The sequence below is a fragment of the Zonotrichia leucophrys genome, chromosome 5, assembly GCF_028769735.1.
Source record: "Zonotrichia leucophrys gambelii isolate GWCS_2022_RI chromosome 5, RI_Zleu_2.0, whole genome shotgun sequence".
NCBI classification, from domain to species: Eukaryota; Metazoa; Chordata; class Aves; order Passeriformes; family Passerellidae; genus Zonotrichia; species Zonotrichia leucophrys.
The window spans coordinates 42220100-42246307 of NC_088175.1; the positions used below are offsets into that span (position 1 = coordinate 42220100).

General features: G+C 37.3%; 1 protein-coding gene across 1 annotated transcript in view; it reads left to right on the plus strand.

Annotated features, from left to right (window-relative positions):
- Window positions 1-26208, plus strand: part of KCNQ1 (potassium voltage-gated channel subfamily Q member 1) — a 330631-nt gene that overhangs the window by 79306 nt on the left and 225117 nt on the right. Inside the window, exons 3-11 of the mRNA XM_064715126.1 lie at window positions 291-417; window positions 2191-2269; window positions 3195-3291; window positions 3835-3975; window positions 11031-11141; window positions 13581-13676; window positions 15902-16024; window positions 17033-17174; window positions 23761-23881. Of these exons, the coding sequence (XP_064571196.1) occupies window positions 291-417; window positions 2191-2269; window positions 3195-3291; window positions 3835-3975; window positions 11031-11141; window positions 13581-13676; window positions 15902-16024; window positions 17033-17174; window positions 23761-23881 (1037 nt within the window). The remainder of the gene's footprint in view (window positions 1-290; window positions 418-2190; window positions 2270-3194; window positions 3292-3834; window positions 3976-11030; window positions 11142-13580; window positions 13677-15901; window positions 16025-17032; window positions 17175-23760; window positions 23882-26208) is intronic.

Here is a 26208-nt window from a genome sequence, read left to right on the forward strand (position 1 = left end):
TCAGTCAGGAAATCTTTTGTTTGAATTAGACCAAGTGAATTGCACAGAATGGTTTTCAGTTTTAGTACGTGTAGACAAGCCAAACTGCATGCAATCAAAGTGTTTCATTTTGCTCCTAATATTTTCTTTCTCTGTTCTTACAGGTGTTTCTGTTTTATTTCAGATCATTTTTTGCTATAGTTGATAAATAATTTTACATTTTATTTATTGCTTTCTAATACGTTCTGAAAAGAAATTAAAGACATACATGAAGTAAAAAATTAACCTAGTTCCCCGTGTGTTTCTTGCAGGAAATTGTATTAGTGGTGTTCTTTGGAACAGAATATGTGGTTCGGCTATGGTCGGCAGGATGCCGCAGTAAATACGTGGGAGTGTGGGGAAGGCTTCGTTTTGCTAGGAAGCCCATTTCAATCATTGGTGAGTATGCAAAGCTTGCAAAGTCAATGTAAACAGTTAGTAAAACTTGCCCTAAAGGCTTTTGAAGTTGTAAAATTACAAAAATTACATAAATTCTGTATCACTTGAAGCCAAGTTAGAGCGGGAGCTGTTGTCATTAGTGTGAATGTAGATCTGAATTTCCCTTCAGGAACTCGTGGCACTGTCATTTGAGAACAAATGTAGCTTGGTTTGTTTTTCCAGAAGAGATCATTTTCAGAAATGATCTTAAGCTTTGCCAGGAATAAGTCTTGACTGTAGTCCTGTCTCCTGTGACCTGAGGATCCCAGATACTGTACAAGAGCCCCAAATATTTTTTTTCCAAGATACTGAACAGCCTTTTTTTCTCCCTTTAGCAGCCATTTGACTAGTTTATTATGAGTTTATTTTGCATTCTAATTGAGCTGTGTGTCACATGGTAGTGTGCAATAGATGCACTGCAGTTGCTTTGTGTATCAGTTGAATTAAAGTTTTCAGTGAAGCATTTGGAGCTGGACACCTCAATTCCATTGGGATTCAATTGGCTTTCTAAAATGACTTTAGGGTTTCTGGAAATTACATCCAGATATTCCATACATGTCACTAATCATTGTTTTTTTTAGAATGCTTGTCATTAATTTTAACAGTTTCGCCAAAAGAAACATAATTCAAAATCAATCTGTATTTTCTTGGCCAGCATTGATGAAACAGTGTAAAGACCTTTACCCTGTACTTAAGTACTTGAAATCTATATGGACTAAATGAATCAATCAGGCATTGGAAGAGGAGTATTGTTGTGGAAGAATAGTAATTCTTGTTCTGTGACATTTTCCACTACTCAGAGACATTATATATTGTTGAGTACAGGACACAGGTTTCCATAAACTGTCTACAGTTTTGCCAAATGTAAATTACAAAATTTACATACCTGGGTATTTTTACAATTACAAAATTGATTTCGCTCCTCTGTGCATCCATTCATCCATATATGTATGTGTATATATATGGGTGTATATATATATGTGTGTGTGTGTGTGTAAATAGCAACTGCATCTCAGGTGTGACTGCAGCTATAAAAAGACTTTGCATCTTTTCCCTCTGGCCACAATCCATTTCTCTCAAGTGCTAGAACACTAAGCATTCTGAAACATCATCCAAATTAGATCAGTTTGGAAAGCAAAATGTAGTTCTGCTGTCCCAGATATGGATCAAGAACTATTTAATTCTCCAAAATACAGAGTTCCTTTCCAAAATTTACTAGGCCTGAGGCATGTAGATTTAGAGTACAGTACTGACTGACTTAAACTAAATTAGACTCATACCCTAATTTCAATTTTCTCTCCCTTTTAGACCAGGACAGATGAAATGATAGTAAGGCAATTTTCTTATATATGAAGTTAACCTTAAAATCTCTCTCAATTAAAATCCTGTCTAAGCACAGGAGAGAAAATAAGAATGGGAGAAGAGAGAGTAGATGGAATCTGCTGAAATTCCTGGGTTAAAGCTAATAAGGATCCTAGGCTGCTTGACAGTAACTCCTCATTCATCTAGACTGTGCCCAGCTTGGACCCATCTCAGTGCAACCTTTCCATTATATCACATGATGGAAATTTTTTTATATGCCACAATTGAGATCCCTTGATGTATAAACAAAAATATTAAGTAGGAGTGACTGTTCAATTTGTTAAAGTGATATGGTCTTTGGTTCTAGTAGTCTTGTAGAAGTATTGCAAGATGCTGCTAACTAATTTTCTTCAATTGACTTTTGTTTTCCAGATTTAATTGTAGTTGTTGCTTCCATGATAGTTCTTTGTGTGGGCTCTAAAGGTCAAGTCTTTGCAACCTCTGCTATCAGGTAATTATATGCCATAAAAGAAAGTGGTGCTGCCTGACCAAGGTGACGTTTCTTCTTTTAACTTACCTCCTGTTTCAATTCTTGCAGGAGAAAACGAGTCACTGCCCAGTGTGATGTAATAGAGCAGATCACTGATCATGTATTGCTGATCCCATAAGTGTAGGGGAGATACAATTTTGTTGTATCACTTTTGTGGTTAGTGGGAATAGAGAAGCTTACTCTCTTTCCCCCTTTCCCCAGCTAGGTGGGTTCTACCCAAATCCTGGTTTAGTTTCTTAGCTCAGTTTTATAGCAACTCTTTGATGTTTCATATCTCTGACATCTTCAAGATGCTTCTTTATAAAACATCTGTGATTGTGAATTCCTGATGGACTGAATCCACCTTGTGCTCAGGAAGGTCACACCCCTTGGTTTTCTTGGATGAATGGGGGCTGTGGGCTTTGCTATTCACACTAGCTGCAGCCATGCTCCAGGATTGCAGTGACTCCCATAAAAAGAATATTTTAAAATATTACTGGGCTGTGTGGTTCAAATTGCCTATGAAATTCCTGAAAGATAAGGAAATCAGATCTTCAGTTAGCTGGTTCCATATCTTGTTTTTTCATCGTGGTGAACATGTCAAATATGAGCTGATGAATGATTTCCAGAGCGTTTACAGTTTGTGTCCAAAATTCCTGAATCCTTGAGTTATCCTTACTAGCCATGTGTACAAAGGTCAGTTCTTCCCTTGGACAGTGTCCCCAGATTGTCTTCATAACAAGAAGAAAGATGAGTGAATGGGTTGAAAAGACACAGGCTACTAAATCTAACATAAAATACTCTGTGTCTCTTAAAACTGTGCTTTGGAAGCCAGAGTTCCTTTTTCCACCTCTGCTTCTTCTCTTGTGTGTTTGGCCTGTCAGTTAATTTGAAAATGGTGTTGCAGGGGCATCCGTTTCCTGCAGATCTTACGGATGCTGCACGTTGACCGTCAGGGCGGTACCTGGAGGCTGCTGGGGTCGGTGGTGTTCATACACAGACAGGTGAGTTTGGGTACTCTGATGAGCAATGGCACAGCTGATGCCAAAGTTTTATATTCCTGAACTGCTGACATTCAGCCCTGCTGCTGGTATCACTTACATTTAGTGTGGAGGCAGGTAGTAATTTATTTTAACCAAGTGTGGTTGTTCTGCCTTATGTTCACTGCCACTTTGGCAAATTTTGACTTGTAGTTGGACTCAACCACTGAAAATGAGACTTCTGAAAGCTAGTTCTAATATTTCCTAAAATATGTATTTAAATTCCAGAGTTATTTTGAATCTGACTCTGTTTGAAAAAGTTACCCAACTACTTTTTGGTGGCCAGAAGGTTAACAAGTCCTGTGTGATGAGGTAATTTTGACTCTTTGTTGTCTATGGATCTCAGTGGATTTTTTGTTAATTTGCATAGCTAATACTCAGTGTCAATATTTTTTAATTGCTGAAATTGCATTTTTCTCTTCCAGTTGTCTTTTATAACCAATCAGTGTTATGAAATTTAGGTGTCTCAATGAGATCATAATGCTGTTATTTTGATTCTCTTTGCAGGAACTGATAACTACACTCTACATTGGATTTCTGGGCCTGATTTTTTCCTCTTACTTTGTGTACCTGGCCGAGAAAGATGCTGTAAATGATTCTGGAGAAACGGAGTTTGGCAGCTATGCAGATGCCCTGTGGTGGGGAGTAGTAAGTATAGCAATTTCACATGTTAACACTGTCCAATGTGGAGTAAAATTCAAGCAATCATGGAGTAAGAACAGCACTTTGAAGCAGCTTCTTACTGCTTCGATACACTTTCATGGAATTTGTAATTCCGTGACACTACAAAAGTACTATAGAAGATCAGTAATATTACGTGGTGTTTACCGTCTCATGTGATCTAAAGTGATTACATTACATTAAAAAAATATAGAAACACATGTTCTATTTCTTTATCCTGTCTTTCCTGCTGGTGCAGTGATTATTTCTTGCTGCCTTTGTCATGGTAGTGTTCAACTGTCTAAGATGGTAAGAGTCTTGCTAACTCAGGGCTAGGTTTTTTGAGAAGGCTGTGGTGTTTTGGTTTTCTTTGCCCATCTTTTTGTTGGGTTGGGGTTTTTTCTTAAAACAGTTATCTGTGTTTTGCAGTTTGACCTGTGACTGTAATTCCCAGTTTATTCAGAAAGGACTAATTCTGGAGCAAGAAGCTTTTAAGGTAGATAGGAAATACAGGGACAGGACTCTTCTAAGGTGGTTATATTGCTTTGGGAGCCCCTTAGTGTCTTTACACAGCATTTCTCTGTGCTATATTGTAACCATCTCATTTAGAGATTTCTCAGCTTTTTCTAAGTTGCTGCCACAACTTGGGTGTAGATGTATCTTTAGTTCTGGTAGTGAAGTTCTCCTTTATTGGTATTACTAGTGACAGTGTCTCTCTGTTTATTATATGCACTTACTCATGTGGCAGCTCTATTCTGGGATTATATTTTCGTAAACATTTTAATTTTGTTGCTTCTGCTAGTTACTGTTCCCTCTTTAGGTCTCACAGGATATACAAATACTAGGTTGGCAATTTTGTTCTGGGATTTCCCATCTGTAGTTGTTCTCATTTCTGTGATTGTTCTTATTTCTGTTTCTTATTGCAGTTCAAAGAAAGGTAGTTTTTGGAAGCTGTTTTTCCTTGTCATTAGCATTCAAGCAATGGCATTTTTTAATCTGCTTTTATTCTATTAGATTAATCAAACAAACAGTCATCAGTAAGTGCTACAGATCTTTAAAATGCATAGACATCACTGATAACATACTTGCACTTTCAAAATGTGCTGATCTTCTAGAGCTTTTTCTTTGCTGCTTAAAATCAAAAGGCATTGTTTCTCTTTTTTTTGTTAAAAGTAATACTAACTAATAAGTCTTCTGTATAGGCGTGAAAGCACAAATACCTCCATTTCAACAATAAAATACATATACGTATTTAAGAACATATATTAAGAAATATTTTTGATGAACGTCTGCATGTGTGTGCTTATATAGTCTTCTCTTTTCAAACCATCACTTGCTGTTTGAGGAAGGAAAGAGCCATTGATGAGCAAATCCACTGCAGGTCTGCTGGTGCTGAAATGCATATGTAGCCCTTTTTGAATACAACAGGTTTTGTTTTGTTGTGCTGTTTTGCTGCTATGATCTGCGGTAGAATTCTTTCTTCTTGCTGTCTGCCATGGTTAAATACAGGCTTTCTTAGGACCAGAAGACTTACTGTGTAGCACAAGAAAGTGGCTTTCTGTCAAGTAGCTTTTTTCAGTGCTTTCATGTCATTATGGCATTTTTATTTTCCACTACATTGGTCAGATGACTCAGTAATTAACAGTGGCAGATGTAGCTGCATTTAAAAGCACATGCTGTCATTGGCGTTGCCATTAAAAACTGAGTGTGTGACAGACCAGATTGGCTTTCTGAAAATACAGTAAAACCTCCCATAGAAGCAACACGATCTGTCAGGATATTGAAATATTCTCCTTTCAGGGAATTATTGTTCAGTTAATAGGCATGCCAGTTATTTTGTCTTCCTAATTACAATAAACTTATTTAATCAATACATTTAATTATGGTAATATTTTTCTCTGTTATAGCTTCTATTGCGTTGCAGCGTGCCTCATGAAGTGTGAGACTGCATTCAATGAACACATTATGTAATTTCTTTAATACTAAGTACAATTAGATGTCCTTGTTCTGCTCTCACACACTTCTACTAACTGCTAAGAAGATTTAGCAGAACAAAACTGAGATGTATTCAGGTCCATCCATTTCTGATTTCTTGATAGTGTAATATTCTTCATTCTTTCTGCTAGGGAAAAAACCCACAATATTTAAGAAAATAGGAAATACCCATTTTCCAAGAGGAAAATAGGACAGAGAAGTTAGCCCACAGAAGCTGTGGATGTCCCATCCCTCTAAGTATTCAAGGCCAGGTTGGATGGGGCTCTGAGCAACCTGGTCTAGTGGGAGGTGTCCCTGCCCATCTCAGGGGGTTGGAACTTGGTGGTCTTTAAAGTTTCTTCCAACCCAAACCGTTCTATGATTCTACAAATAGTTGGGAAGTCACAAGGATTCTTCCTAATACAGGTCTCAAACTCATACACAAACCTTCTCAAGTGTTAGATCTTGAAAGCTTTGGTTATGTTTAGCCAGAATTTTCCAAATTGCTTAAACACCACAAATTCTGGTCAATGAAAATCTGTTTTCAGCTACCCCTGCAGAAGAGGATGATTCACAGTTCCTGTCTCAGACACCATCATAAATGAGTGATCTCTCTTCTCTGGAAGTGCCCTTACCCGACATAGTAGAGAATGCTTCAAAAAGCCCTTGACAGTGTTTTCATATCCCTTGTCTCACTGTCCAGCACTGTGCCTTTTTGTTATCTCAGTCTGTGTGTGTGCACTGCTAAGTTCTTGGGCAGCAGTAACAGAATATGCAATACAGCTGAGGTAAACCATATAAAAGGTCTGTGTTACCACAACTAAACCTAAGTGTGTTACCAGCACTTACACTGCATCTGCAGTTGGCTACTTTCATATTGATGTGCTTGGCTGACTGCAGGCACACCCTTAGGGTGCATAACTTGTAATTAAATGTTCCTCATTGTCATTGTTGTTATTTATAAATCTATATTGCTTTTCCATTTTCATATGTAAATTGGCCTCCTGGGCTTTATTTGAATTTCCTTGAGAACTCCGGACTGTAGCTATTTGCCCTGTCAGTTATGGGCTTGAAGAAACCTAGAGAGTTTGAACAGCATAAAGAGTTGTCTGTATTATTGCTCCTTTAGAATGCAGTGCAAGCTGTATAAATTCTGCCACTGGCAGGATATCTGTACATCCTTCAAAAACAGGTTTAATTTTAGCAAGTAAAATAAATGTAATGTGGTGCATCTTTCAGTTCTCCAGTGCCAATATTCAAAATAACTCTGCATATACTGTCTGTCATGTCCAGACTGACAATTTTAAAGACCTTATATTAAATTTAAGGCAAATAAAACCAGGAAAACATTAAAAATAAAATTTAAAAAGCAGGTACTCAAAAAAATAGGATAAGCGTTCTCATCGAGTCTGTCAGAGATGACCACCTTCAGAAAGCATTACCTGCTCACTGTCTCTGGGGGTTTTGTGGGTCTTAGCGTTTGCTTGTGGCCTGTTGTGTTGTTGTTTTTTTGTCCCCCCCTCTCTCTCTTTCAGCATTCATTTCAATCCTATCTCATAGCAACAGAGAGGAGCTCTGCTTTTGATATCCACTGAATAAACACACAATTTCCAACCTTCACTTTGGCACAAACATGCCTCAGAAAAACTGTGCTAGCAGTCTCTTCGATCATGAACACTATTTCCAAAAGCAATTATTGCATATACCCATGCATGGATATTTCTCTGTGCCTTTTGCTTTGAATTGAAGCAAGCAGTTTTCTGTAAATAACAGCTTTACTTGAGCATTTATGGTTCCTTTACTTATTACAGTTTAGAAGATAGACTTTTTCACTAAGGACCAAATTCCACAGAATGTTTACAAGTTTACTTATTTTTAAGCATACGCAAAATTAGTATGCTTATTTTTAAGCATACTAAACAATGTCCTGTTTAGTAAAGCCCATGTGTGTGTGCTAAATGTAAATTGAAAATCAAAGCTGAGGGAAAACTTTGCTGAAATGTTAAAGGAAATTCCACTCAAAACTGCACATGCATAAAACTTTTGCTAAATTAAAAGCAATCTGACTTAAATTATAAAATAGTTGGACTTACATTTCAAAAATAGCTTCATGAAAAATTGTCTCACAGATCTTGTGTTATTCAGAACCCTTTTCTCCACTCTTTTCAATTAAAAAGGCTGTAGAGAACTGTACGCTGACTTCAATGTTTGACAGAAGGGAACATGTCATTTTTAGTTTCTATGTGATTTTCTGTGTGGGACCAACATCTGTATACACCTGTGACCTCCTTTTTTTAAAAAAAATTCTGCTATTGGGGATTATGTGTTTGGATTTTTTCTGGGTGATTTGTTTAGTTTAGCAATTATTGGAGCAGGGGTTGAAAGATGAAGATATTTTCAATTGCTTTTTGCAAGGCATCTCTTCCTTTTGCAGCTGCCTCCTCATCTCTGAGCTTTAACTCCATATGTGCTTCCAACTACATTTTGCTCTCATACAAGGAACTCTTACGGGGTAGATGTGAGGAAACCTTTTAAAATTGTTACTTGCAAAGTACAAATGTAGATATTGTTACAAGTGGAGATTCTTGCATTTTAGAGCTGTTTGCTATCCAAATTTTCCAAGGTACACAGCAAGGATTTCATAGACAGAACATCCTTACTTAACTAATTCGTTTCCTGTGCTCACTTTAGCCTGGTATAGCCTAAAATAAAATCCTTTCCCTACTCAGTGCTGATGAAAATTACTATTTCTTCTTTCTGGGTGGGTTTTTGCTTCATATTCCCCCCTTCAGACTTTTGATTCATATGTAATAGGAACAACATTAGTCTTAATGCCTAAATCGCTGGTGATGTTCATCAGATCAAAGTTCTAAAATAGTCAGTGGATGAATATGATTTTGTTCCTAATGAAAGCAATTGTTTTACAGGCTTTTCAGTGAAATTCAATGTGTGAGATCTTGTATCAATTTAATTTCATTATGCCAACACATTTAATATGGTAGAGTAGAAGTTGAGTCAGTATTTCCATTATAATGTCCTCTTTTACAGCTGTAAAATTAGTATTGTGCTCTTTAGGGAGTTTTAATCCAGCTGTAAAAAATGACTCAGGGCAGAAACTTGGCGTGTAATATTTCAACAGCATGTATTTTGAGGAAAAAAGAAAATGCAATTTCAGAATACAATGCATTTGTAGATGGTTTAGAGTTATGAGGGCAGAAGAAAAGTTAACTTCAGACTTTAATTTGCAACCAATTTCCAAAACTTTTTTTTTTTAAAAAAAGCCTGCTAGACAACCATTACAGGAAATACTTTTTTTGTGTTACTGATGATTCATATAAGCCAATTCAGAAGGAAGGGGCAGGGATGTGGTGGGAAAGGGGAGATAAATACTTAGATGTATATGAATTCTTCTTCAGTTATACTTTGAACAGCTCAGAAGCACCTCTTTCTTTTCACATTTCTAATTAATATGTGTATTTCAGCATGATTTTAGTACTGTAAAACAAAATAGTTGATAACATTTTTCACTTACAAGGATTTATAATTTTTTTCAAAAACAGAGGCATAAACCATTATTTTCTCTCATAATCTTCTCTGTAAGAAGGCATTGGAGGCTATAAATTTTCCCATAATTATGTTTCCTTTTTTTATTCCATATTTTTGAAAGTGAAATTGTAATTAGACTTTAGGATTTTTTTTTTGAGCCACCCTCCTATGTAGGTAAGGAGATAACATCACGCTTCCTTCCCTCATCAGGTCCTGAATTAAGGTAGAATTTCAATAACAATTTCAGGAATACAGGCAAAGGTGCTAGGGTAGTTAACTAACCTTTACAATGCTTCTGTGGGGTATGAAACAATTTTGGAAAAAGGCCACGTTTTAAAAACTTGTATTAAAAATTAAAATCTAACACATGAATGTTTGAGTATCAGTGGCTGGTGAGAAACTTGCAACGACCATCCCCACCTCAAGCTGCCCCTTTTGTGCTGTGTTTGACTTGCACACAGTGACTTTGCCTAGAGGGTGGGCACCTTCAGGACAGGGTGAGGATGGCCGGTGTGTGACTGTGGGACCAACATCTGTGTCCTGGGCAGTGGAAACCCACAGGGCCAGAAGAAAGTCTGACCAGCCAACAGCTGAGCTGTGCCTCAGCTGCTTGAGGCACAGCTCAGGTTTGGTTAGCCATGCTCTGGTTTGGTTAGCCTTCCTCGAAGTCACAGATAAAAATATCTCTAATTTACAAATTCAGAAATAGCTGGTGACATAGGTGAGTTTAAATTGTTCTCACATGCCAAATGTATCCTCCTGCTTCAAACAAATACGTTTTTTCCTTGAGCTCATGCAAATAATGACTTATTAAGCCTTGTTATGCTACATCACTGTGGTGGTAATCTTTATTTCAGTGTTCTGAAGGGCAAACTCAACAGATGTTTCCTGCATGTGTGCTTTAAATCATCTGTTCCTGCTCTCAGTGTTTTATATGAATTGGTGATTCAGTGGACTGTTTTCAGGGTCTTTACTACGTGGAAAATGTTCAGCCTCTCTTGCTGTTTGTACCAATGTTATGTCTAGAGTGCTTCATGCCTGACCTCAGTCACAGTGCCTGCTTACAGTGTGTGTGTGCTCTTTCCATGCAGCATTCCCAGCAAACATCTCCTGCCCATCAACCAAATCTCAGCTCAGAACTGCTGGCAGCCTTTCCCTAAGGAAAGTGTGTGACTGGGCAGGCAGCCCCTATCCCAGTAACCTCATGTGCTGTGCAGTTGCCTCAGCCATAAATACTGAAATTACTTTGCAAGATTTTAAAGGTGCCTTTTGTTGTGATTCCTGTATGTTTGTTTGTTCCAAAAATTCCTGTTTGTTTCCTGTACGTTTTTCCATTCAGTATTAGGTGGGGAAGCAATCGTGGAAGGACCCGCTAACCTTCATTAATGTCACGCAGGCTGACAGTGGGAGGGTCAGGAATGCAGCTAATGCTTCTTTGAAATAAATAAAAAAGGAAGAGAGAGCAACAAGCATAAATGCCTTGTTAATACTTGCTATAATGCCCTCTTTTTTTCTCTTTGCAGGTGACTGTTACAACTATTGGCTATGGAGATAAAGTGCCACAGACCTGGATAGGAAAGACAATTGCATCTTGTTTTTCAGTGTTTGCAATCTCATTTTTTGCGCTGCCTGCGGTAGGTTCTCTTGTACTTTTGCAACAATTTGATGCCGATTCATTAGTTATCTGAGGGAACTTCTGTTATTGATTCTTTAACCATTCATTTAACCTGGTTTTGTGTAAGCTCTGTGTTAAGCTTCTATATTGTAGCTGAAATTTATGTAGCTGGTAGAGCAAAAGAGCTTCTAGAAGTAGCTAAATAAATATACAGTGGTTTTTGTATGCAACACTAGATTTGAGAAGGATTTGAGGAAGAGATGTTTAATTCCATGTAATTTTCCTAGCCTATCTCAGAAGTGTAAAGGAAATTATTTCTAATTACTTCTTTGTGATGACTTAATGATGTTTTGGTTGTTTTAAGGCATTCACTCATAGTTTACTCAACTGAGTAGGTCCAAGGTGAACTGGAGAATTCTCATGTACATCCTTCTTCTAGAAAAGCTTCCAAAAATATGTCACTGTCAGAAAGACAGCTATCAGCAGCCAGAGACACCGATGCAGTTCTTCACAAAATTAATATCTGTCCAGGCCAAAAGTTCTGTTTTCAAAAGTGATCTAGAACTGACTTTTTGAAGCTGTTCTGGCATTTTATTTGCACTGAAAACAGGTTCCTGAGTGCTTTCAAACAAGAAACAAGGCACTTGAGTTCCAAGGGTAAATTCAAAATCAGCAAATCTTGGACTATGGTTTGAAAATCCAAATATTCGGTGCCAGGTGTAGCTGCGGGTGTGTTTTCCACAAATTTAGCCAGACTCCTGAATTGTGCTGTTAAAATGTTTGTGCCACCTGAAGCATTCTGTTTACATATTTATTTTTTCAATTCAGGGACACAAGCAGTCATGTTAGCAGATGTTTGTGTAGTTCTAATGAAGAAGTGGTGGGGATGGTACAGAATAGATAAGAATACTTTTATGCCAGTACCATCACAAAAGTTCTTCACAGCATGAAAACTCCAGTGACCTTTTAAAATTAGTTGCCTACTTTAAAAGTACATAACCTTTTATAGAAGAGGATAATTAAGTTCTTTAAATTCTCCAGCATCAGTTTGCCTTTAAAGCATTGCTTCCCCCCTCCTCATTCTAATATCTTCCACTTTTATTTTGGAAGAGAAATCAGATAAGTGAAATGATCAGTATGGAAAATGCCAAAACCTACTTTTTTTGACTGAAGAGTGGTGATGGTGGGGTGTTTTGTTTTGGTTGGTTGGTTTTTTAAAATCAGTCTGAAATGCCACAAAAATGTTTTATAAATGATTGTGTAGCATCCGTGCCTTCACAGCCATGTTTTATGATTACCTGTCAGATTTCCCTAACCTTTGCTGAAGTAGAACACCACCAATCACCCCTTTATTAGTGGGATTTTCCTTACTGAGTGAAGTTGTTCCTGTGGGTTGGCCCAAGGGGGAATTCAGGGTTTGAAGCTGTATTTCAGACTTTGTTGTTGGTGTTTTAAGTAGGAGGATCTGGCTGAGATCACAGTCAAAAGTGATTGTAGTGGCTACATGCAACTGATGTGGGTTCTGGATCTGGCAACGATCACTCATTTCCCAAATATGTGGTGTTTGAGCATCATCATCTCTTTGATCTTTACTAAATCAACATAATAGGAAGGGCATTTCATGTTCCTTTCAAAATTAATAGAGTTCTTAGAGGTTGAGCCAAGATCCCTCCCTGCTCTGATGCTTTCTACTGTATGTAGAAAAGGAATTGTGCTTTCTTGAGTAGGTTGTAATCATGTAAGACATTTTATAAAAAATTTCATTTTCACCTGTTACTAAAGCTTCTGTTAAATATGCCTATAGCTGTGCAAATGACCGCATAAGTGGCTTTGCTCTTTATTTGAATTTGGAACTTCATATCTGTATTACATTTGGAGTCTAGTTCAGGTTTCACACCATCCAGTGCCATTAGTCCGTGTCCCTTGTCCTGAGAGTGAATTTAGATGGCTTTGTGTTCAACTCAGTCAACCACTTTGAAATATGACTTTCTTCTTCCTCTTTTCCTCACTTCCACCAGGGATTAATATATGGATATAGAAATTACCATACCATAGTTAAAAGGTCTAGTGGCTTACATCATGCCCTACCAAAGCTTTATTTCTTAGGAAAATGTAGTTAGGCCCATCAAATTGATTTTTTTTCCCCCTATTCTGTCATTCCCCTACACAAGACTTTGTGAGACTTTTAGAGGGTATGAAATGTCATTTCTGTTTCCTCTTTTAGGTCTGAGTCCAGCATGCTTTGCATCAGGGCATGATAGCATTCACAGTTGGCTTCAGCAAGTAATAACTGAGACTAAAAATTTCACTGTATTAAGTCATTTCCTCAAAATAATTAGTTGGGTTTTATGATGCTGAATGGACATTTATTAACACAGCATAATTTGGCAATTTTATGTGGGGCTCTTTCCTTCCACTCTTAAAAAAAAAAAAAATAGTTTTTTTCTTCTTTCCGCAGGGAATTCTTGGTTCAGGCTTTGCCCTAAAGGTACAACAGAAACAAAGACAGAAACATTTCAACCGTCAGATTCCAGCTGCTGCCTCTCTTATACAGGTACTGAGTTCTTGCATATTGCATACTGTAATCTCTTTCCATTTATAGTAGGTTTTTTGTTGTGGTTTTTATTTTTTTTCCAAGCTGTTGGCAATTTTCCCCTCCTTGATTCCCATTAAAAGCTGTACATTACAGAAATTACAGATGCAAGTTTTGGAAATCCAGTCTTTAATATAAACTAATGAGAAGAAACGTGCACTCTCAAATCAGTATAAACTGTTTAATTTTGCTGGTTAAAATCAAAACTGAAAATTATCCTGTAATTATTAAACAATTTACCTGAGGAAAGTGTTGTGAAATGTTATGCTTACAGCAATGAAAAAACAAAGAGGAAGTTTTACATAGAATTGTGCTTTTAAAAAATACGTTGTTGCTTGTAAAGACAAATGTCAAATATGCTTCAGTTGGTACAACTAAATTCTCAAAAATTTCAGATTTAGGAGAAATATGTCAGAATCTTAAATAGGAAAATGTTGTTTGGACTTTTCAGCTCTATAATAGGTGGCTGGAAACCACTGGGACTCTTCAAAATCAGTCTTTTCATGTAGAATAACTGACAGGTAGGAAAATATTGATCCCTCTGTTATAAATACAATTGTGGTTCAGTATCAGTATGGTGGAAGTGATTTTATCCTTTACTTTGTTGGAGCCAGCATTGCACCCTGGAGAAGTATTAACATGGTTTCATTCTAGGTTTTTCCAGCTTTTCCTCCCTCTACTCAGTACCTGCACATAGCTTTAGAAGCACAGAGATCAAATTTGAAAGGAAACTCGATATACACCATATCATTTTTGTCATTCTCATATGACTTATTTCTCTAGCTTCATGAGTGAGTGTGGGTTTCCAGGTCAGGATCTTTATGGAAACAGTAGCTAACTGTAAAGTTTATGCTTGAAGCTAAACAGTCCCAGAGTTAATGTGAAAAGGACCCTGGTTATAGCCAGAGATTAGCTAAAAATCTTGAGACTCGTATGGTATGGTTTTGTAGAGAATGGATTTTTTTAATGTTCCCACTGATTATTTTGGGAAATGAACACCAAATTGTTGTGAAGCCTGAGACTGCGTGTCTGGAATTGGCTCCATTAGAATGTTAAGGAGGAGTAAAGGATAGACAATGAGTCCCAGAGTACCTGTTCTTAATAGTTGCAATTATGATTTACTAATAGTCTCAGACTTCTGAATGCCCAATTCAGTAAGTGCTCTACAAGTGACTTATAAAAAGATTGTTCTTAAATCAAGATGTTGACAAAACAGGTACAAGACAAGAGAACAGCCCAGATGAGTAATTTTCTTTCCTTGTATTCCTTCTTGGTTTCTTCTAGAGGTCATTTATTTCTTCCACTCTTCTGTTAATCACAGAGGGATTTATATGGTGATATAAGTGCTTTACTTTCCAGCTGCTGTTTCTTTAGCTCTCTCATTCATCCTTGCTTTGTTGCTTTCATGCAGGGTTTTGTGGCCTTCCCTGCTGTAGATCGTTTGTGTATAAGTGTGTCCTTTCTTCATGTAGTAAGTGAGGATCTGCCTTTTTAATTTGGAGACTCATTATTAATCAATTCTGGTATTTACACAGTTAAGAGAGAATGCAGTAGTGTTTTCTTGTTGGTCTTGTTTCCTAGCCCTGCTTTTCCTCCCTTTTGCCGTAGAACATGGGACTTTAATCATTGCTGGCTGGCAGGAGGGAGGTCTGGGTTTGGGTTTTGGCTCTTGGTTAACCACTGGTACTATTCTGTTGTGCCCACAGTTGCATTTATTCATATGAATATAGCCCTACTGACCACATCACAACTCCTTTTTTTTTTTTCTAGTCATATTTTTGTGAGGCATGAAAGAACAATTTTTGTCTTTTTCTGAGTTGGGGTCTGTAACATAGGATGCCATAGGCAAAATGCCTAAACTCAGGTAGGAAATTGGGGCAGAACATAAAATTTGGACCTTTTTTGAGTCCAGTCTAGAGCTCTCTCTCATTATTTGTTTGTTGCTATTGAGAATAAAAGTTGCACTTGAAAGGATTCATCTTTCTGTGTGGTTTCCCAGTTCTAACTATGTGGTTTCTATTTACTAAATAAGAGTTCTAAACCATGCTGGGTTTGTTTCCAGAGGGCAAATTCAAGAATATCATTAAATAAAGAATGACTGACATGCTACTTGAAGCTACTGTGTTGTACAGTGAGCCACTGATCTGATTGATTAATTATTCTGTTGCTTAAAACATTTGTTCCAGACTGCGTGGAGATGCTACGCTGCAGAAAACCCAGACTCTTCTACATGGAAAATTTACATTCGAAAACCTGCCAGGAATTACCATTTGCTCTCACCCAGTCCAAAACCAAAGAAATCGGTGATGGTATCAATAACTAATTGATTCACATTATAGTAATTTGAAGATTTTAAGTCAGATTGAGTTTCTTTACTCTTTATAAATTATTTGTTCTGCTTGTTTTACAGATTATTACTTAGTTTCAAATTTTGATTTACATTTCAGTTTTGACTGAGTATACAAACATTATAAATTAGAAGCTGATTTGCTGAATTTCCCTAAACTTGATTTTTTAATGGAAAAGAGTAATAATGACTTAACTCAGGCACGTCAGCTAGTTACTTACCACTGTTGTTTGAAAAACTGTAAGGAAAGGTAAAAAATAAAAAGAAAATCACTTTTGTCATATTTCCAAAATTGTAACTTTTAATTGATTCAAACAAACAAAATCCAACAAAGCTTCTGTTTCTCTCACCTATTGATTTTGAGATTTTCTAAGTTTTTATGGTAAAGACTTCTTGTGCATTCATAGAGTAATACTGTCATATCAACAGATTCCATAAGTTCAGAATTATTTTGTTTTAAATACAGCAACAAAACTCCTTTGTCAGACTCTTTAGATTATGTAGTACACCATCCTCTGCATTGTAAGAGTATTGCACAGCAGTCTCAAGCTAGAAGGAGAGGATGTTGTGCAAAAATTTTCTCTTGTATCTCCAAGTTCATCTGAGTTCAGTAGCAATATATCCATTGGCTTTGTGCTGAAGGTGTGATTTATTGCATCCATAAAATGATAAAGATATTCTAGAATAGTTTGATTTATATAAGCAGCTGCATAACTAGCAGATTTTCTTTTTTAACTGCAGACAAGGGATTTGGAAATGACAATGTGCAGAAATCTAGTGATTAGCCAGTTTTGGCAGGATGAGGGGGCAACATAATGAGAAACACAGTGTAGGATCGTGAAAATATAATTCAGGCACTCTTTTAATTGGTTATAGCTCATTGGGGACTGTGTTATTATTGAAGGCGTCACTGAAGAGACAACTCTGTGTGACTTGGTTTGAGTAATTTATTTTATGTGGGTTTTTTTAGGTTAAAAAGAAGAAATTTAAGTTAGACAAGGACAATGGGCCTTCTTCTCCAGACAGGATGTTGGCTATACCACACATCACTTATGACCACGTGGCTGAGGACAGGAAAACTGATTTCAGTTTTGAACCATTTGAACATGCTGGTAAGAAGCTCCATTATAAAATGCCAGTAACTGTGATGAGTTCTGTGATTAGATTTGCATACAGGTCCTTTGTAGTATCTGTAGTAAAGAGGGAAAGAACAAGCTCTTGTCACTCTAAAGCAAGAATACTTTGCTTTTTTGCCTTTGGTTGCTGGCTTGTCTGGGTGAGGTTTAACCATTGCTTTAATGAGCATGCTTCACTGCAGACAAAATAGTTTTTCATTTCCGCCTGCTGGAAGAGCTGGTTAGGCTCTTCCAGCAGGCAGACTCTTAGGCTGGTGCATACATTCCCCAGTTCTGCAATTGATTGAAATTACAGGGATTAGCTGTCAGCTTTTCCATGTGAAATTTACCTGGGATGTGTTACTATTGTGCTTGTACCTGAACCAAAAAGGATTGGTGTGCCTTGGCTTCACCAAACATAGTCTGCTACATGAAATCATCATGTGCTCATGCCATCTGCTCTGTGCAGTAGGCTGTGAATCAAGTTTTGAAAGCAGAAGTACTTAAGCTAAATGTGGATCCATCTGTACAAATGTCTCTGTACAAAATGGTACAGTATGAGGAAAAAGAAGACAGGACATTGATAGTCACCTTATGATTAATAAATTATTTATATTTGCTTTTGCTGTACTGAATTTCCAGAATAACACGGAATTTACAATTTGGTATTTTTACAAATGTACTTTTATTGGAAATTTTTAATGTATTGCTCAAATTTTGGCAACAAGAGCAAGGTTGAATTTTTAAGGTGTGTTTTATTGATTATAGATACCTTAAGTACTTATGTTTTTTCTCCTCAAAAATTTGGCTGACATGAATGAACTTTAAAATAAGACAGCAGCATGGTCTGGCACTGGGCATATTTTAGTTCAAGCAGAAAGTCTTGCCTTGTGCTATTTTGGTGTGCTTGTGTTGTGTTGTTCTGCATCATCCATGCTTTTCCACTCTTTCTTGGCCTCTGCTAGGGAATGGTTGCAAGTTGCATCTGCTGGTAGAAATGAAATAGCTGCTAAAAGGTGGACAAGTACTGAGTGTCTCAAAATTTGAGTACAGACACCTTTCTTCAAAATAATCAAATTACAGAACCATGCTTAGAGTTGTGAAGTCCCACCTTTTACCACTGAATTTCTGAGCTGATTAAGGACAATACAATTTGATGGCAGCCTGCTATTGCTATTTGAAAAGTCAGCTCTATAGCTTTCTGTAAAAGGATTTCTCTCATTTCTTCTGACACTTATCTTTTTTCTTTTTTATCTGTGTTCTCCTCTCTAAACTGTTACAAGTATACAGGACAAACAGGAATGTTAAAATTGCCTGGTAAGTTGAGGAAAATAATTCTGTTTATGGCATGCCAGTTTATGACAGTGTAATGTTTGCAGTGCTTTTCATGTGTGTCTAGTGCCATATAATTTCTAAGAAATCTTTTGCAGTCAAGGAGATCTAGACAGACAGAAAATGTGCATTCTCACACTTGCAATCACAACTGCACCCAGTCTCATTACAAAGAGAAAAGTGAGCACTCATTTGTATAAGTACAGGACCTCTAATGGTTTTTTATACTTGAGAAAAATTGCTCGTGTATATATTGCCAATAGAAAAATATATTTTTCTAGTAATAAGATATAATTCATCCAGTAGTTATCTAAGCATATGATGCAAATTAATTTCTAAATAACTGAATTAGGATGGGAGAAAACGTTCAGATTTGACCCCCCAGTGTTGTGCATTCTGAAGTACCTGCATCTGTTCCTGTAAAAATATGCTGTTGATATTTGTGAACAGATGGGGACCCATAAATTAAATAATTTATTTTACTGTTTGTCTGGATTCTGTGATCACTTAAGCAGCCATGTAGTCCTGTGATGTTTCTAATGTGCTTGCTTAGGCGCTTCCTTAGCAATTGAGTGCTCCCCCAAGACAGCAGGATTAGGGCTAGGTCTGGGCAAAAGACCTCTGTGATTTAGTGAGAGTGCTATGAGCCACCTGTAAGTTTGCTCTGAATCCACTGCAGACAGCAGAGGCTTCCTTCCAGTGACTGAGTGCAAGGATGCTCAGGCTCAGATTAAATTGACTGAAACGGCAAAGTTCGGTTTCACCCCTGAGCCCACATGGGACACAGGTGCAATTCAGGGGTTAAAACAGCAAAACCAAACTGAATCTCCTGGACTCCCCGCATCAATTCTTGATTTTCCCAGTTTCCACCATTCCACGAGGTGCATCTCTGGTGGGGATAGACATGGTGGAACAAGATGAGGAGGGCAGCAAGAGCCACCAAACAAATCACCTGTTTTACGTGAACAAGAAATGCCTTCATCTTGGGGAGGTATCAGAGGAGCTTTACCAGCCATCACAGGTTCAGTTTCTGTGTCCCAACCAGGCAAGCAGAGCTCAGTGGAGCTGAGAGGGTGTCCAACACTGTTCTCACAGCAGCTCAAAGAGGAGTGTGTTATTTTACTTTCTGTGAAAAAGATTATCTGCACAGAAAACTGGAGCTGCCAAGTCAAAAGTTTAGAAGGAAGAAACTAGAAAGTACAAGGATAAAGGATACTCATTCAGCTTTAATTAGGCCTTCAAAAAGCCTCTAGTGACATATCCGTATGCTGCTTTCTCACATTCAGTAAATTTTTGGGCTGCCCACTTATACTTCAGTCTTCACACTCCTGGATCCCTCATCTGGCTTCCCTGCCAGTATTTTGTGCAACAAGGGATTTCCAGCTTTTTCTCCCTCCTTTTGTTCTCCTGGCATCGTCAGTACAGCAAAACCCAAAGGATCCATGGCCCATCCTGGCTACTGCAAAAATTAACCTTGTCCTGGCTGGAACCAGGACGTGTGTAGCACTGAGAGAACACTTGCAAAATGAGGGTTTTTTTCTAATTTTTTTTTTTACTCCAATGCATTTTTTATTTTAAGAGTTTTTCTCATTGCAGGAAAGTAAGGCACTACTCCTGAGAAGTGTCAGCCTGTCCAAGTGTGTGAATTCACAGGCAGTTCTTAATCAAATGGTTATTAATAGCATAATGCTATTCAAAAGAACTAAACACAATGTAGAGATTGTGTGTTTTGCAGAGACTCCTTCTCATCACTGACTCCTCTTGCTTGCCTGAAACATTTCCCCAAGAAATTCAGCTTGAGGCAGGCACTTGGTTTACTTGGTTGAAGTGGGCAGCTTCGAAAACTTTTTATGGGATGTGCTTGGAAGCTTCAGATGTGGGTGTCCAAACTGCCCCATCCACCTGGCAGCACTGGACCCTGACCAGGAGAGAGCTGCTCTGTGAACAGCGTGAGCCAGGATGAGAGGGGTCTGACCCGTGGGACACTTAGGGAAGGGAAAGACTTGTGAAACCCTCAAGTCTGGAGGAAAGGGGCAAACAGAGACTGGCCTGTAGGGAGGAATATCTTGCAGCAGTTGACACTGCCATGGAAAACGGGCTTGGAAAAGCCATGACCCCTCCACGGTGGCCACTGAACATTCTGCCAACATGAATCTGCACTCTTGTACAGTTTCATACACTGTTTTCTATAGTATTTTAAATTTTGTGTCAGGTAGAATATACTAATTTGTAGGTATGTGTGCATCTCCTTAGCTGTCTGTCTGGATCTTCTATTTTTTTTTTTCTTGTGTTTTTTTTCTTTTCTCCTTTCCTATCTCTGTCTCATGTGCATCTTCACTCTGACTCAGATTGTCAGCGCTCCTGGCCATCCTTTTCCACAGACCAGCAGTCTTCCAGCGCTCCTTCCTCTCCAGGTAATGCTCATAATATTTCATTGTTCCATCATGTCTCATCACCTTTGTTAATTACTAAACCTTTGCAGTGCTCTGTCTGGAGCTGTCTTCTGTGGCACAAAAAACTACAGAGCTGGTTTCTAAAAAGAGATGTTTCAGTAGAATTTTGAGTCTGGAGGTTGTTCAGGTTGTAAATTGCAAATGTTCAAATTCACCCATTATTATCCATTGAAAACTAATGTCTAAAGCTTCATTTTTTTTTCTCTTCAGCCTTCATATGTATAAATTGTGTCTTTTTAAAACATATTTTTAACACTGCTTTCTAAGAAAGACTTGTCCAAAATATAATTGCTATGAATTAATTTTCATAAGTTAAAAAGTGTGCTCCCTGGTGTTCTGCTTGAGCCCTGTTTCAAGTCACTTTGAGGCAGAGAAACTCTCATAAGGCCATGTTTTTTTCTTAGTTATGATCATCTCAGAAATTTTTAAAACAGAGGGAAGGAGATACCATGTTTGTCTCATGCTAATCAGCTCCTGCTTGCTATGTGCTCACACAAGGATTCTTTCAAATAGGCTGAAGCCCAGTCTTGACTTTGGTGTTGGAATTTGAAATGCAGGGAATTTTCAAAGCTTAGAATTAAACAGAGAATTTGATTTGAGACATTGGAAAAGGCTTCCAAACTTAGGTACTAGAAGCGAGAATGTGAATTAATAGTTTAAAGCAGAAACACATTAAGAAGAAGAAGGTTTAGAGTTTGGAATTTAGAATATAGAAAAAATAAAAGTAGTTACAAAAGGAAACAAGGAGTTTGGAATGCGGTAATGTAGGTTTATATATCATAACATTATTAACTAAAAAAAACTTACATTAAGTTTTGTAATGCAAGTCCATAAGATGAAATATTTAAGGATTAGGTCAAAAACATAAATATCTTCATTAGCAGTTTTTTATTAGCCAATAAATCCTATAAAAGTCTTATAACTAGGAATCTTGTAAGCTTCTGAACCATACAGTAAAGATGTGAGCCAAACTCACCTTTCCTACCAATGTAGAAAATAAGAAAAATAAACCACACCATCTAAAAACTCAGAAATCCTATCTCTCTCATTCAAAATTCCTTCAAAAATCCCCATACTTCTGGTTCTTTTTTCATTGTGCCAGTCCTTCTTTCCCTTCCCACAAAACTGGAAAGCAATAGCTGTGACTGACCCAAGAACTGCTGTTCCTGGATCCCCCTGGTTGTGGAGTGTGCTGTGTCTCTTGTGAGCAGCAAACCCTTTACATGGCTTTAGGTTCAGCAGTTTTTACCACTTGCCATCAGGAAAACAAAAACATTTGCGAGTCCCTATTTGCTAGAAATTGGGAAAGTTTCATTTATGTCATGTAGAAATGAAAGCAGTTAAAATTAATTTGGTGAAAGCCCAAAGAAAAGTTTGAAAAGTTTGAAACACATTTCACTGCACATCTCTATCTGGAATTATTTTGCTGGTTTCACAGCCATGTTTTTGAATGATGGCTATAGTAAAGGGATTAAATAGTATAATGCCATAATATTAGTATGATGCTAAAAGCAAAAATAGAAATTAGTGCTTCCTAAAACTTGCTACAGAATCTTAATTTTTAAGTGCTGCAAGTAGCTCTTGCTTGTAATAAATGTATCTCCTAGCCGTTATCTTTTTTTTTTTTTTTAAACTGTGATTTCAGAGGTCATCCTTTCCTATTACAATTTCTGGAGTACAGAGGCTTTCCTTTTGTAGTTTGGACAGCCATATGCTTAAAGATGAATTAATACTTTGTCTTCTGTTTTTTTTAAATTCAAATCCATTTCTCCCATATGAAAAGACCCAATTACCTGGGTAAAATGGTTACATTAAAAGAAAATAATTTTTTCCTGATATTCCCATTTGAATTCTCAGGAAATATCAGTTACTTTTAGGTTATCTATTTCTGTTGTATTCCTTTAGGTTTTGTGTGGCTTTTTGGCAGAGCATTATTTACTGCTATATTATAAAATATCTTATTGAATATTTCATAAATACAAGTAGAGTTTTCATAAATTACTACATTTTAATTGTTTTATTGCATATTCCAGCCAGTTGGACTGACAAAGGTTTCTGTGGACTTGTCACAATTACCTATGATTTATATGGAATGTTATCAAGTTTTATTTTCTGTAAATTCATTTACAATCATGTAAACCACACCAGTAGTTTTATTTATATGCAAATGTTGTGGCTTCTCTAACAAATGTTAGGGCCATGTTAGAAAAAGCTCTTGGTGTTCTTAGTGTTAGTATCTGGTAGAATTTCAGAGCCTGAGTTTAAAAATGAAAACTGTGACACTCTCCCATGGATTTCTTGGATCCGTGAAAATGATGATCTGCAAGTAAATGTGCCAGTAAAACTTTCAATATCTGAAGTTTTGTGAATCAGCCTTCCCAGTAAGAACTTTGTCTGGGATGAGCTGAAGATTTTGCTACTTGTCCTGATTCTGAGCCCAAAGTTGGGCTGGCCTCATGCTGTAGTGTGAGAGGGAACCAGCAAATTCTCTTAATATTGCAAGAAGAGCATTATTAGAAGAAGCTCTCTGTCATATAGATACTGAATATTCTAATGTATCAGGAGTACAAACACAAATAAAAAAAGAATAAAATTAGTTTTAATCTTCACCAGAAGTTCAAATACTTTGGGCAGAGGAAGAGTTAAAATTTTACCTTTTGTGAACCCTGCGGTACATGCAATTTTGGTAGCAACTTTTGTTTTCAGTATTCTTTTAAAATGTACAGTATTTCAGAGGTCCAGGTGAGCTGCAGACAAATGCTGTTGCTTGAACTGTTATCTGTACGTTTTTCCCACAGTAAAAAAGAGCCCAGCATTTCTAGATGTGAGCACAGGACCCTTCATCAGGACCAGCAGCTTTGCCGATGAGCTTGACCTGGAGGGCGAGACCCTGCTGACCCCAATAACTCACATCTCACAGTAAGTCCAGCCTGCTGAACTGGGCATGGGTTGGCTTAGATAAGAGAAGGCAATTCAGGTGGGAGGGGCTGACAGGGCTCAAATATCTCAGATGTTTGCGTCAGACCCTTTTCACCTTGACGTTGGTGTGTCCTGTTCTGAGCGCCAGTAAATCTTCATGCTGACCTAAAGACAAGTTCACTTGGCTGTGACACAAGGCTTTAGTTTTCAGCTAATGTCTCTGGGCAGCTGTTGGCTGATAGCCTCAAGATTTTTGTGTGGAGGCAATGTGTGGGAGTACTTGCCTGGTGAAGGTTATCTTACTCCCTCCACCTTTTTCCAGTGGAATAGTTTTGAAGTGCAAATTTTAAATACTACTGGTATGAAATACAAGTCTCTCTATTTCAGCAGCACTTTCTCTAATGGTCAAATTATGTTCTACATTTGAAGAAAAGCTCTGTTTGATCGTTATTATTGCTTTGTTGTATATAAAAAAAAGATCTGAAATAGGCCTGTAGGGGTGTGTGCATGGGAGGGGATGTTAGTATTTTCCCTTTTGGAAGAAGATTTTCCACTTGTCTTTTATGCTAAAATGGTATTTCAGGTTCTCAGATTATTCTTAAAAATAAAAGAGTGTTGCAGCAGATTTTTCTTTAAATGCCTTTAAATCTTCTGATGTTGTGTAATTCAAAATCCTGAAAAATTGTTTGCCATAGTAAATGTGTGGCAGGATATCCTCTAGTAGAGGAATGAAACGAGTTTTTTCACTCTAGAAATGTGAGGATTTCTGCAGTGAAACCACAGATGAAAATTCTTGGCATAGTTGTATTTCTGAGGTACAAAACATGCAGAAATGCCTGCTGCCAACTTCCAGGCCTTCTTCCTATACACTGTAGTTAGCAGAATACTAAATATTACAAAAATACTTTTTAGAGCCATTTTGGAAGGGCTCTAAAGAAAAAGAAAATGTTTGGGTGGAGTCTTCCCTGTCCCCAAGCAAAGGTATTGGCATTTTCATCTGATTCACCCAAGTGTACATCTGTTTGTAGGCAGGGGATTTAAGAGACTTGTATTCTGGAAGATTTCTTAGTACAAGCAGGAGGAGGAAGTAATAAATTTCCTCAAGCCTTAAGACAAGAACAATGGAGCAACAAAACCACTTTTTTTTCTTTTTTTTTTTCTTTAATAAATTTGTGTGCTAGGAGTTTCCACCATCCTTTCTGAGTCTGGGAATTATGTAGCTATTTCTTATTGATACCTTTCACAAAGCACTCTATCATCTTGAAGTCCAATTTGGGTAGTAGCTGAATAGGTGTGTTTCAGATGAAGAACATCACCAAATGAACACTCTCAAGTTTTAGTAACTTACATAGTTCTCTTTTACTCCCTTAATTTTTGGTTGTAACCTTTGTTGAGATTTCCCTGGATTGCTCTAAGGCATGAATGATGGGACAGTACAAAATCTGTCCCCCACACATTTGAATTGAGCCTCTGCTAGGGTGGAAGAAAATAGGATCCATTGGTTCTTTTAAGACTTTCGATTTCAGTTCAAAACTGAATGAATTGGATGAAATGTAAAACTGGATAAAATATTAATATAATCAATAAAAAATTAATTTAAATGTGTCTCTTTGAAACGTGGGTGCCCAAATGTAGATCCTGAGACTTGCTTGCTTGAAGGTGCATGTACTTTGTACACAGTTAATTAAAAGGCCTTAAACAGTGTCAGATCAGCACCAGATATGAGGGTTAGTCAAAAAGTTAGTGAAAATCTGTGTTTTTTAATGCAAACCCAAGTATTCAACAAAATTATGGCACTAGCCACAGTATAGACCGGTCAAATTACGTGTGAGTATAACTAGTTTAAGGTCTTAAAAGCAGTACATACTCTATCAGAGAAGCAGAAACACAAAGACATTTTCAGAATTGGAAGCATAATGTAAAATACTTGATCTGAGGATGCATGGATTTGGGATTCATGGAACTATTTCCTGACCAATTGCAACATGTGCATTAACTTATCCATTAATCACAGAAAGGTGACTCCAGAATAGATGTTAATTTTTAAAAGTCATGAGTACATGAGTAAATTTTACATAGTTAATTTGAGACATGTAGCTAGAAAGCTTTTAGCCAACAGTATGAAAAATATTTCCTTTTGACAGGTAGCACAGATATGTCAGAACAGTGGGGCACATGCTGTGGTACTGAAAAGGAAACACTTGGCATCCTTGTGGTTTAGAAATCAACGAGGCCAAGTTCCTTTCCTTCGCTAGTCCTGGAAAGTAAATGCCAAATTTCAACCCTTGTGGTAAAGGGCTTAAGGCTTCCCTTTAAATTAAGTTTCA